This window comes from Sinocyclocheilus anshuiensis, unplaced genomic scaffold (genome assembly GCF_001515605.1).
Source record: "Sinocyclocheilus anshuiensis isolate Anshui unplaced genomic scaffold, SAMN03320099.WGS_v1.1 scaffold332, whole genome shotgun sequence".
In the NCBI taxonomy this organism is placed as follows: domain Eukaryota; kingdom Metazoa; phylum Chordata; class Actinopteri; order Cypriniformes; family Cyprinidae; genus Sinocyclocheilus; species Sinocyclocheilus anshuiensis.
This window is the reverse complement of record NW_015554181.1, coordinates 203,113-216,064: the sequence shown is the minus strand read 5'-3', so window position 1 is coordinate 216,064 and position 12,952 is coordinate 203,113. Positions and strand designations below refer to the sequence as shown.

The window sequence follows — 12,952 nt, the reverse complement described above, 5'->3', positions numbered from 1 at the left end:
ATGTGTGTGTATTTATATATACATAATAAATATACACCGCACACACACACATATATTATGTACACAAAAACTTTTATTTTGGATGCGATTAATAGCGATTAATCATTTGACAGCATTAAAAAATATATTTTTAACTTGTTTTTGACTTATGTTTTAACTCCCAAACGGTCAAACAGGATCATAAACTAATCACATGATCTTTAGGAAACTTCATGGCCAAATAAAAAAAAAAAAACACTCTTCTGTTGCTTAATTTTATGTCAAAACCATATCACTGCAAATAATCTTTATCATGTCTGTCTCTCTCCTCCGTATCCGTATGCAGGCATGATGCAGTGTGTGATTTGTGTGGGTGATAAAGTCTTTGAGGTTTTCCTGCAGATGATGGCAGAGAAAGTGAGTTGAGCGTTTGAAGGATCTCTCAGCGCTGAACCGAATGCATTATTGATCGCTTGTTATTGATAATGGCATTGCTTCCTGTTCCAGCCCAAGACTAAAGAGCACGAGGAGGAGCTGGAGCGCCACGCTCAGTTCCTATTGGTCAACTTTAACCACACCCACAAGAGGATCCGCAGGGTGGCAGATAAATACCTCTCGGGACTCGCCGAAACGTACAATTATCCACACATTCTCTAGTTTTCTAACTCCTTACCTAGACGGCATATTAATAAGCATCACTTATGATGTAACCTGAACAATTTCACCCAGTATTTGTATATTCCTTGAACTTTTTGTGCTTATTTTATGCTTATTAGAGTATAGAGTTCCACATGAAGTCTGAAGGCGCTTATAACTTGTATTTGAGAACACAAACGCAGCAAAAATCTTCCCACTTGTAATGAGAATCGTATATAAATATGTTGTCAACAAAAGATCTTTAAGGTCTCCCTGCAGTTTTCCACCAAAATAAAAGCTCTGGGGTTTAATGTTTGAAAGAAAGACATAAATATTAGTATTGACATTTTACTGTTGTTCTGTAAAATAATTTTATATTTTTATTTTATATATTTTTAGCTTTTATAACAGTAGTATTATTGCTATAATAAAATATTTCTTTATTGACTGAATTTTTGTAATTTCACAACAAAAACAACAATATTAGTAGTAGTAATAATTATAAAAAGTAGTAGTAATATTACTATCATACTATATTACTATCAATAATGTCATTTTTAATTAATCTTTTGTAGTATTTTTGTTACAGTAATACTATTGCTATAGTAAAATATTTCTTTAATAGTTTTTTCTTTTTTGTAATTTAATGAAGCAACAATAATAATTTTTTTTAAATGTTTACATTGTTATTGCTATTATTATTATTGAATACTAATTTTAGTATTTTAATCGCTAGTAGTATTGCTATAGTAAAATTTCTTTATCTATTTAATTTAACATCAATCACAATAATTGTAGTTGCTGTTTTAATAACAACAACTAATAATAATAATAATAATTATTATTATTATTATTATTAGTTGTAGTAATTATTAGGCACGGCAAGTTTATTTATATAGCACATTATATGCAATGGTAATTCAAATTGCTTTATATAAAAATGAATTAAAATAGCCATAAAATAATCACAACAATAAATAAAAAAAATTTAAATGATTAGTTAAGATTAAAATGACAGTTAAGAATAAATAATTAGGATACATAAAATACAGTGCAATATTATTAAATACTACAAATCTATTATTATTGTTTTTGTTGTATAGTCACATACAATAACACTAAAAGCTCAAATCTCTGTTTGTCCTCTAGGTTTCCTCATCTTCTGTGGAGTGGAAGGGTTTTGAAGACCATGTTGGACATCCTGCAGACTCTGTCTCTGTCTCTGAGCGCCGTCAGTACAACAGACATCCAGAAATCAGCACATGCATGATCAATATTACTAGTATTTACACTCTCACACGTCAGTCTCTTAACTCAGCCTCCTGTTACACAGGACATCCACAAAGACCAGCCATACTACGACATTCCCGACACTCCGTACAGAATAACTGTCCCAGACACGCATGAGGCGCGAGAGGTGAGACGGACGCAGCCCTTGAGCCGTGGATATGTGCTCAGTCTGAGTCCAGTGTTTTGAAATGCTTTGTGTTTGTTGTGCAGAGCATCGTGAAGGACTTTGCCGCCCGCTGTGGAGAGATCTTAAAGGAGGCCATGAAATGGGCCGCTTCGGTTACCAAATCTCATCTCCAGGTTAGTAGAAGTATGCACTAAAAGTATGTACTTTGAGTCTGAGATGTGGTTTATATGCTCATATTGTTGTATGGTCATGCACTCATGCAGACAACCTGGATTCGAGTCTGATTCCAGTCATTCACTGATCCATCTTTTTTTATCTCATCATTTCCAGTCCTATCAGCTCTGTAAAAAAAAAAAAAAAAACAAGCTATTATGAAAAATAAATATTATAATTAATCTGATTGTATTATTGTTAATAATATTAAACTTCTCTGTTAAAGCATTTTTAGCGGCCTTTGTCATGTGCTGTTTGCATGTTGGTAAATTAATCAAAATTCACTATTACTTTTGTTCATATGTTTATGTTTATAAACTGCTGTTGCAGCTTCCGCTACGCATTTCTAGTTATTTATTTATTTTTATTTTAAATTTTACAACTGGAAAAAAAATCTGATCTTCTATAGCAGATGGATTTGTGGGTAATATTAGCCTCAAAAATCGAGCACAGATGCTTACTTCCACCAGAAATAGTTTGCCATCTGGGCTCCTTTGGCAAGTGATTGGACGTGAATTGGATGCAGTGTTAGTTTGTCATCCTGAGTTGGAAATCAGTCAGCTGTTCAAATACTACGGTGTTCTTTGAGTGCCGTGTAAATAGTACCAAGGTTTATGAATATGTTAATCATAATATATTAATCATGTTCAAAAGTTTGGTTCTGTAAGATTTTTAATGTTTTTAAAAAGAAGTCTCTTCTGCTCATCAAGGCTGCATTAATTTGCTCAGAAGTACAGTAAAAATTGTGAAATATTATTATAATTTAAAATAGCTGTTTTAAATGTGAATATCTGTGAAACTGTAGTTTATTTCTGTGATTCAAATCTGTGATTTTCAGCATCATTACTCCAGTCTTCAGTGTCACATGATCTTCAGAAATCATTCTAATATGCTGATCTGCTGCTCAAGAAACATTTCTGATTATTATCAATGTTGAGAATTGCTGCTCGAGAAACATTTCTGATTATTATCAATGTTGAAAACAGTTGTGCTGCACAATATTTTTGTGGAAACGGTGATACATTTTATTTTTCAGGATTCACAGATGAATAGAAAGTTCAGAAGAACAATATTTATTTGAAATAGAAATCTTTTGTAACATTATATATGTGTCCCGATTTTTTTGCACCCTCAGATTCCAGATTTCCAAATATTGTCCTATCCTAACAAACCATACATCAACAAACCATGTTTTTATTTTTTTACATTTTACCTTATTTGTATATTTGTATAGTTGTATTTTATACTTAATCTGTATATCTGTATTTATGTTCTACTGTTAGTGTTATCTGTATGCACCAAGGGTCTGAGAGTAACGCAATTTCAATTCTCTGTGTGTATGTGCTGTACATGTGGAAGAATTGACAATAAAGCAGACTTGACTTGACTTGACTTGATCAATGGAAAGCTTATTTATTCAGCTTTCAGATACATGTATAAATCTCAATTTCAAAAAATGGACCCTTATGACTGGTTTTGTGGTCCAGGGTCACAAATGTCTTTACTCTCACTTTTGATCAATTTAATGCATCCTTGATGAATAAAAGTATTAATTCCTTTTTAAAAAATCTGTTTGTGTCTGTCTCAGGAGTATCTGAACAAGCATCAGATCTGGCTGTCGGGTTTGTCTCAGCACACGGGTTTGGCGATGGCTACCGAGAGCATTCTCAGCTTCGCGGGATACAACCGTCAAAGCACAACGCTGGGGGTGAGAAACACACCTGACCCAGAGTTCCTGTTACAGACACACATCCTGATGCTAACCAGTGCTGTGTCTTACGGTAGATGGTTACTGAGATGGTAACTGAGGTTTTTGGCCAGATTAAGGTAAGACGGTAGCGAGTCTTTAGCTGATCAGAATAAAATCATCAGTCGTTTTGTAAGAAGTCTTTAGGAAAACTACTGATTTATTCCACATGCCCAATCAAATCCACGAAATTCACTAAATCCAAACATCTTGAACTGCTTTAAGATTCACAGAACATCTGAATATGTAGATCATGTGAACACACAAATTGTTTATATTAATGCATTTATGCATTTATTTATACATGCAGTTGTTTATGCATTGTGACATTATTTTGGACAATTAAGCATACACAATTATAAATGTAAAAAAGTCTGATTCTTATGTAATATAAATATTAATATATATTCATATATATATTTTGATATTAATATATTTTGATAATTATATGCATTTATGCACTTATGTATACATTATGAATTTACATACATTTATTTATTGCATTTATTTATGCACTGACAATTTTTGAGAATTAAGCATACTTGCACAATTCTAAAAAGTAAAAAGTTTGTAAAAAGTCTCATTTTTATTTTTAAAAAAGTATATATATTTTTTATATTAATATGCATTTATACAATTATGCAATTATTATTAATTTAAATATTAATTTTTATATATTTATTTATTCACTGCACTGCACTTTAAGCTCATTTAAGGTCATTAACAGAATGAATTGCTGTAAAGCTGCTTGGAAACAGTGTGTATTGTGAAGAGCGTTACACAAATGATGCTTTTCACAATATACAGCTTAAAACTAACAAGATATTTCAGATGTGATCCCTGCTAACACACTCACTGCATTTCAGCTGTGTGATATTGATTATTCCTGCAATCATGCTTTATGAATATTCATTAGCACTGTTGTGTTCATATGAATTTAGCTCTTGTTTGTCTTTTTATTTTTTGGGCCTTTTAAACGTGTTTTTTTTGCATGCTTTGCACTATTTTGCATAATGTCTTGTGTACAGTAAATGTGTGGTGGGCATTATTTTGTCATTCACTTTATTTGTGCCGTTACATCATTGCATCTCTGCTAACCGCTGGCTGCTAACTCATCTGTGTGTGTGCTGTGATTGGCTGGTGGTGGGTTGGTGGGTGTGGCCTGTCGTGTGCTCCTCCCCCTCGCCCCAGGCAGCTTTTCCTCAGGTTGGTTCTGTTACTGTTGTCCTCGCTGCTTTCATTGGCTCCGTCTGTAACTCATTTGTCATTTATGAACCAGTATGCATTTACATAAAAAGGAAATCAGTATATGTTGTTATCATAGCAGTAGAGCGGTCAGCTCCTGCTGATGCTCATAAGAGTTTGTCTTTATAGATTAATGGATGTATTGTAGTCAGAAATGTCATTATTAATGTTTGCAGGAGGATGTTTTAACTGGTCAGTTTCCATCATTCCCAGGTTACCCAGCTGACAGAGCGGCCCACCTGCGTGAAGAAGGACTACTCCAACTTCATGGCGTCGCTCAACCTGCGTAACCGCTACACTGGAGAGGTAAACGCTTCAGTAGGGTGTTTATGAGTGAATCTCACCAATCATAACAAGAACATATTTCATATGACTCATATTTCACCAAACATTAAAAGAAATAAGAAAATATATGTTTTTGTAATTTTGCATAAAGAAAATAAAGTAAAATGCAAATTTAATTTGTATGCACTTTTATTTGTGTTTGTTTATTTATGTGTTTTATGTGCTTATTTATGCATTATTGTACTAATGCATTTATTTATGCATGACATTTATGCAGTTTGTGCATTTGCGGGGTTTGTCCATAGATTTATTCATGCACTTATTTATATATATTTTTTAAATTTCTACAATTATGCGTTTATTAATGCATTTATGATTTTTTTTTTTTTTTTACAATTTGTTTATGCATTTATTTATGGACTTATTTATACATTTATTTAGTTATTTGTGCATTTATGCATTTTCATGCATTTATTTATGTATTTTCCATGCATTTTTTGATATGTATGCATTTGTTCATTTAGTTATTTATGCATTTTTAAATGCATGCATTTATTCATGCATTGTGACAATTTTATGACAGTTCTGCACAATTTGACTCTTCTTTAAATTCTTTAAATTACTGAAATGTAAAAAAAATGTTCTCATTATTCTCATTATACTCCGTCATCATTCTGTAATTTAAATGATATTTAAATAAATATTTATTTATTTTAAATTATATATTATTTATTATTCCTTTGCATCTAGGGATTTGTATATTATGGTAGTATTAGCTGTACTGCTTAATAACATATCATGTTAAATATATCACCATTTTAAAGGCATTAAAAAGACTTAATTTTCTTGTCTGTCTGTCTTCTCGTTTTTGGGGCGATTTATGTTTGCGTCTGTAATGTAAGAGGGCAGCATTTGATTGTGTGTGTATATGTGTGTATTAAGGTTGCTGGGATGCTGCAGTTTGCCGAAGTGACACGCAGCAAGTCAAACCTCAGCAAGCTGATGGTTTCTCAAATGAGTGACGCTCTGGACGCCAAAGACTCGGACGCATTCACTCAGAACATGTTCAAGATGACCGCGCTGCTCATTAGCACTAAAGGTAGCGCCCAGACGATCACACCGACCGTGTCGAATGCAGATTATGTTTGAGTGACACACAAACGTCTCTGTCTCAGGCTGGGATCTTCAGCTGCTGCATCACCTCTGCTGGTCTCCTCTGAAGATGTTCACAGAGCAGGGCATGGAGACGGCCATCGCCTGCTGGGAGTGGCTGCTCGCTGCTCGCAATGGAGTTGAAGTCCAGGTAAGACTCTGAATGCAGGATTATAACAGCATCGTGTGCTGTAAGGTCGCAGCGCTCATTGCATGTGTGTGCAGTTCATGCGTGAGATGGCGGGCGCCTGGCAGATGACCGTCGAGCTGAAGATGGGCTTGTTCTCAGAGACGGAGTCAGAGGCCGATCCTTTAGCTGCTTCAGAAGAGAGTCAGCCGCTGCCTCGTCCACCCAACGTCACGCCGCATTCACTCTGGATTGAGGTCTGTATCGCACATAACAGCACACTGCCATAAAACTCTTACTTTTTATGCTGTATATATAGTATGTATACTGCGAAAACCGTGTCAAGTCAATGTTATTTATATATAGTTTACATGCACCTTACAGAATCTGCAAAATAATTTAATAAGAGGGATTATAAAAATTGCATCTCGTTTTTTTAGTACTGTCCAAGAATTCAACACACTACATTAAAGCAGTAGTTCAGACCAAAATGAACATTTGCTGAAAATGTACTCACCCTCAGGCCATCCAAGGTGTAGATGAGTTTGATTCTTCATCAGATTTAGAATTTATATACAACGAATAAACTCCATGAAATTAGTCCCAATATTGGAAAAATAATTTTCTGTCAATTTTCTAACCAATGGGACCAGATTGTTTATACCCGCTGTAGAATAGGTCATTCCAGGATGACACACAATGTTTTTAATACTAGGGGAAGATCCTCCAACATGTTCTCTCTGCCAAATCCTATTATCCATTAAGCATGTTGTATGAGATTGTGCTGGTTTTAACCCTCTGGGGTCCGAGGGTGTTTTGGGGCCCTGGAGAAGTTTTGAAATGCCCTGACATTTGTGTTTTTTTCAGTATCTTAAAAACATTAATGGCTAACGTCTGATTACACTTTAATCAGCACAAACTGGGATACAATAATATGTGAGCAGCATGAATGTACATGTTTGTGTTTTTGAGAAAACAACGTTTATGCATGCTTAGTGAAAAACTCAAATTTAAGTCACTAAAATAAGACCATGAAACACTTACAGAACATTTGTTCACAAGACTTTTGAGAACTGTGTGTAGTAGACTAGAGTTTTTGCCACCATCAACCCCAGGAGATAAACTTTTTTTATTCCGTTAACTCTTTTGAAGAGATTTTTAACAGTTAAGCCAAATACAGTTTTTGAGGTTTTAGCAAAAATAAATGATAAAAACATGATGTAATTCAGCCGTAATATTTCTCGCCATGAAAATAGCCAAAGAAGCTGGAATGGCGTTAAGCACAAACAAACAAAAATCATCAGATTCTGAGAAATATAACATTAAATCACTTGCTCAGCAATGGATGCTCTGCAGTGAATGGGTGCCGTCAGAATGAGAGTCCAAACAGCTGATAAAAACATCACAATAATCCACAAGTAATCCACACCACTCCAGTCCATCAGTTAACATCTGGAGAAGACAAAAGCTGAAACACATCCATCAAGATGTTTTCAGTTTGAAAATGTGGATCTCAAAATCATACATTCACTGTTAGAAAGATGCAGAATATGCTGGAAACCAAAGAATGCGCAGGCCTTGGAGTTTTTTTTCTTTTTCAGAAACTCTCTTTTTCAGCATGATTAAATCATTATATTCCTCATATGAGTGAATGTTATAGTACTGTGTGTGTGTGTTTAGTTTCTAGTGCAGAGATTTGAAATCGCTAAGTACTGCAGTGCGGATCAGGTGGAGATCTTCACCGGCGTCCTGCAGAGGGCGCTGTCTCTCAGCGTTGGCGGGCCCAAGAGCTGCCTGAACCGCCACGTAGCTGCTATAGGACCCCGATTCAGGTGATGCTTTAAACACACTGAAAACACTATGGGGACAAACATATAATTGAAACCCATTAAGACCTGGTTTCACAGACAGTGCTTAGACTAAGCCAGGATTAGGCCATAGTTCAATTAGGACAAAAATATAATTGAAACCCATTAAAACTACTAAAACTTTAATCCACCGTGCCATTTAAGTGCAATATCATGCATTCTTTGTTAATAGGTATTCATTCTGATGGCAAGGCTCCAAAACCTTTACTGTTTGTTTTTTTTATTTGTACTATTTTCCACCTGATAGTACCATTTGCTCATGTTTTGCTTATGTAGCAAATTCTCACTTTTTTCCAGTTTTCTGCTTCTACTGAAAAAAAAGGCCAATTGAATTGAAGTTATGTAATTATAATTGTGTGGGTGTATTGGTATGGGTATCAGAGTGTGCTTTGTATGTGTGTACTGAAAAATTTGTGTTTGTTTAAATCTGACTCTGCACAAAAATATTATGCATCAAAATTGGTGTTGTTGCTGATCATTGACATCTGCAATAATAATAATAATAATAAAATTGCTTATCATTTAGTATGTGGAAATTATTATGTATGGCATTACATAATCAAACTGGCATTTAAATGGTTTAAAAACCTGAAAATGAATGAATTTTTTGTCTATTTTATTGTCTTTTTTTTTTGACATGGACATTTTTGTAATCTAAGGACCTCTGTGTAACTTAGAAATTGACGCACAAGGGTTAATAAAATGCAGAAGTGTTATGTAAAAAATTATTATTATTATTTTAAAAATATTAATTTTTATGCATTATAAAATCAAGACTTTACATTGGTTGTCTTAGCTTGAAAAACAAAACAAACAGAAACGTGTGTGTCATTGGTTGATGCAACTTGAGCAGATCTAAATGTAATGCTGCAATCAACACTTTTCATTTATTTTCACCTCTGATTTGAATGATTTTGAGGTGCATTTTTGTTCTTTTTGGTGGCATTTTTTTCTACAAGCTCCTGTTTATTTACGACCCTGTCATTTGGTGAAATAATATTGATAAAACTGTCAAATTTTTTTGAGAAAGTAAAAATGCTGAAAGTTTCCTGTGAGGGGTAGGTTTGAGTGTAGGGTTGGTGTAAGGCGATAGAAAATACGGTTTGTACAGTATAAAAACCATTACACCTATGGAGAGTCCCTACAAGGATAGCAAACCAGACGTGTGTGTGTGTGTGTGTGTGTGTGTGTTTTAGGCTGCTGACTCTCGGTCTCACTCTTCTTCATGCGGATGTGGTCACTAACGCCACAATCCGTAATGTCCTGAGAGAGAAGATCTACTCTACCGCTTTTGATTACTTCAGGTGTGAACATCAGCACAAACCAGGAGGCATATTTAGTTTCTTATGCAGAATGAATGTAACTTGTTTTTGTGTGTTCAGTGTGGCTCCACGGTTCCCCACGCAGCCGGAGAAACGCCTGCGTGAAGACATCAGCATCATGATCAAGTTCTACGCGTGTCTGCTGTCGGATAAGAAATATCTCACGGCCACTCAACTCGTCCCACCAGGTGAACAAACCCCATCATAATGCACATCTGTGATCTTCAGCCCAAATCCACTTGATAGGTGCAACGTTAATGGTGTATTTGCTTAGTTTGTGACATGTCAAGCAGCTTCAGAAGTCTCCTGCCTCATTTTTAATGTGTGTTTCTTATGCATTTTAGTTTAATTTGGGCTCAGGCATCAAATACCACAAAGTTTTTAACTTTGTTATCCTTGATGAATGATGAATTTCACTACTACTTGTATATGTATGTTGTTTACAAACTCATTCATAACATCACAGGACCACTTAAAATGAATGTGTAGTTATGGTAAAAATATATTAATATGTTTAAATTTCCTTAATGCATTCATATAAATTTTAACCTAAAGTATTGCTGTTGAAAGAAAAAGATAATCGGCATGTTATTTGTTCACTACCACTAAACTAAACACTGTAATTTTTCTTATTTGTTTGTTTTTTTGGTTTTTAAATGAACAAAAATTGTTGGAGTATGTTTTTTAGTCTTCCTACTTCAAAATTTCATGTTTAATTCAGTGTTTTACTTGCTGTTTCTTTGAAGCAATTTTCACACAGAAATTGATAGTAAATTTCACAAATAATACTTTTTACAAATAATTACAAAGTAAACATTTATTTAAGTGTATGTTACCTCAACAATACTGACAGTTCCTCCCGGTTCAGCTGCATGAACAATGTTCATAGAAAATATGCGTCGTTGTCCAAACGAGTCGTTCGTTGTAGTTTTTGTGATTTCTGTTAAATAAAATATCTCCTTTTGAAGTGGACTTTGAGCTTTGTAACTTTGCAGATCTTTTTTATGCTCAAACAGCAACATTACAGACTAACTAAAGTTGAAAAAGTGAAAAAGCATAATAGGACCCCTTTAAATAGGGCCACTTGTAATCTGTAACCTATTACATTTCCAAAGTAACCTTCCCAACACTGTTAATGCTGATGTTGTGTCAGATCCTCAGGACGTGTCGGTGAACAGTCTGTCGGTGATGGCGGTGATGGACTCCAGGAGCAGTCTGGACGCGGCGGTGGGCTCCAGACAGCAGGCCACACAGGGCTGGATCAACACATACCCACTGTCCAGCGGCGTCTCCACGCTCTCCAAGAAATCAGGTGCTCGCACAGCATTTATTTCTCTCTTTAATATCATGAAACGTGTAATGCTTCTTTGTAAGTGAAGAAGGGATGGGAAGGTCTTTCATTCAACACTCGTTGTTGTTGTTATGGCATCTTTTCTCTTTGTCTTCATAATGCATAAAATACGCTTGGAGTTACCTACTCATTCTATACTGGGATGATTTCCCATATGTTTTCATGTCACAAGTTTTGCATTAATTATAATTAGATTAATGCAAAACTTGTGACATGAAAACACTTTTATTTGAGCTGTAGGGTTGTGACGGTGAGGAAATATTCCCACCGGTTAATCGACGTGTGACAACACCGTTAATACCGGTATCACCGTGGGGGCGGAGCGTTCCCTCAAATAAACGGCAAAAGTCAACAGGCTTTTCAAAATCCAAAATATTGCCAAACATGCGCTTTTGCATCTAGTTTTGAAATTAAATAATCCGCGATCGTCTTGTCTGTCTCATCTCACCTCACCTCACTCTTCTTGTCAGTCAGCTCGACTCACTCTCCTCACTGGAGAAATGAAATCTGATCTGTGATGCGACTGTCGTTCAGCACGCTGCATTGAGCAGCCGCGTTCAGTTTTTAATTGTAGTGTCTGTTCTTTTACTGAACTAAATGATTTTTATTACTATAAAAAATCAAAACGACGGTGGGGGTCGGTGACGCGGTGGGCAAGTGACGTAACCGGTGTTGCGGCTTAACACCGGTATCACCGTCAGCACCGTCTATCGCGGCAAGCCTATTGAGCTGCTTCTTAGTTAAGTCTCATTTATTTCTATGGTGCTTTATACAGTACAGGTTGTTTCAATGTTTTACAGTAATGAACAGGAAAATAACAGTATTAAAGATGTAAAATCCATCAATTATGAAACAAATTGCAACTACAAAGCAACTCTACAGAAGACAATAGTGTCATTATTCAGAATAATATACTTCAGGGATAGATTTGTTTCAGTTCAGCTTTGTCACTCATGAGTACATTTCATGAGATTCATCATGGGATGTTATTAAACGCTACTAAAGGAGGAATGTGTGTGATAAACACTTCAGGATGCTCCATAATGATCATTTAAATTATTTTTGTAAAGAAATTCATCCATAGGCCCTCTTTATATCTGTCTACAATCAGGTCAGTGGTTCTCAACCTGTTATATTTACAGTATTATTTCTGCTGAGATTTGCTCACAATCATAACAGCAAGATTTTCTTCATCATGTGACCTTCTCGTATATTAAACTCTTGTCTCTTGCAGGTCTGTCAAAGAAGACGAACAGAGGAACTCAGCTGCATAAATACTTCATGAAGCGCAGAACGCTGCTGCTGGCCCTGCTGGTGAGATTATAGTTATCATATTAATAAAACCTACCAAGATGAATATTGCTGTTTTAGTGTTTAATTAGTCTATGATTAAAGGGGTCATATGATGCAATTTAAAAATTTCCTTTCTCTTTGGAGTGTTAATGAATAGATAAGATCCCTAAAGTTGCAAAGACTAAAGTCTCAAACCTAAAGAGATATTCTTTATAAAAGTTAAGACTTGTCCACGCCCTCCTAAACGCCTCGTTTAAACATGCCCCCACATGTCTACGTCACTGTGTGGGAAGATTTGCATAACACCGCCCAAATGT

At 35.2% G+C, this 12,952-nt stretch overlaps 1 protein-coding gene across 1 annotated transcript in view; it reads left to right on the top strand.

Annotated features, from left to right (window-relative positions):
• The window catches only part of LOC107671001 (phosphatidylinositol 4-kinase alpha-like), a 58,346-nt gene that overhangs the window by 36,405 nt on the left and 8,989 nt on the right, over positions 1–12,952 (top strand). Inside the window, exons 24-38 of the mRNA XM_016463817.1 lie at positions 326–396; positions 487–611; positions 1,765–1,846; positions 1,949–2,032; positions 2,116–2,205; positions 3,834–3,953; positions 5,451–5,543; positions 6,465–6,621; positions 6,698–6,825; positions 6,900–7,058; positions 8,482–8,633; positions 9,866–9,973; positions 10,052–10,179; positions 11,145–11,303; positions 12,577–12,656. Of these exons, the coding sequence (XP_016319303.1) occupies positions 326–396; positions 487–611; positions 1,765–1,846; positions 1,949–2,032; positions 2,116–2,205; positions 3,834–3,953; positions 5,451–5,543; positions 6,465–6,621; positions 6,698–6,825; positions 6,900–7,058; positions 8,482–8,633; positions 9,866–9,973; positions 10,052–10,179; positions 11,145–11,303; positions 12,577–12,656 (1,736 nt within the window). The remainder of the gene's footprint in view (positions 1–325; positions 397–486; positions 612–1,764; positions 1,847–1,948; positions 2,033–2,115; positions 2,206–3,833; positions 3,954–5,450; positions 5,544–6,464; positions 6,622–6,697; positions 6,826–6,899; positions 7,059–8,481; positions 8,634–9,865; positions 9,974–10,051; positions 10,180–11,144; positions 11,304–12,576; positions 12,657–12,952) is intronic.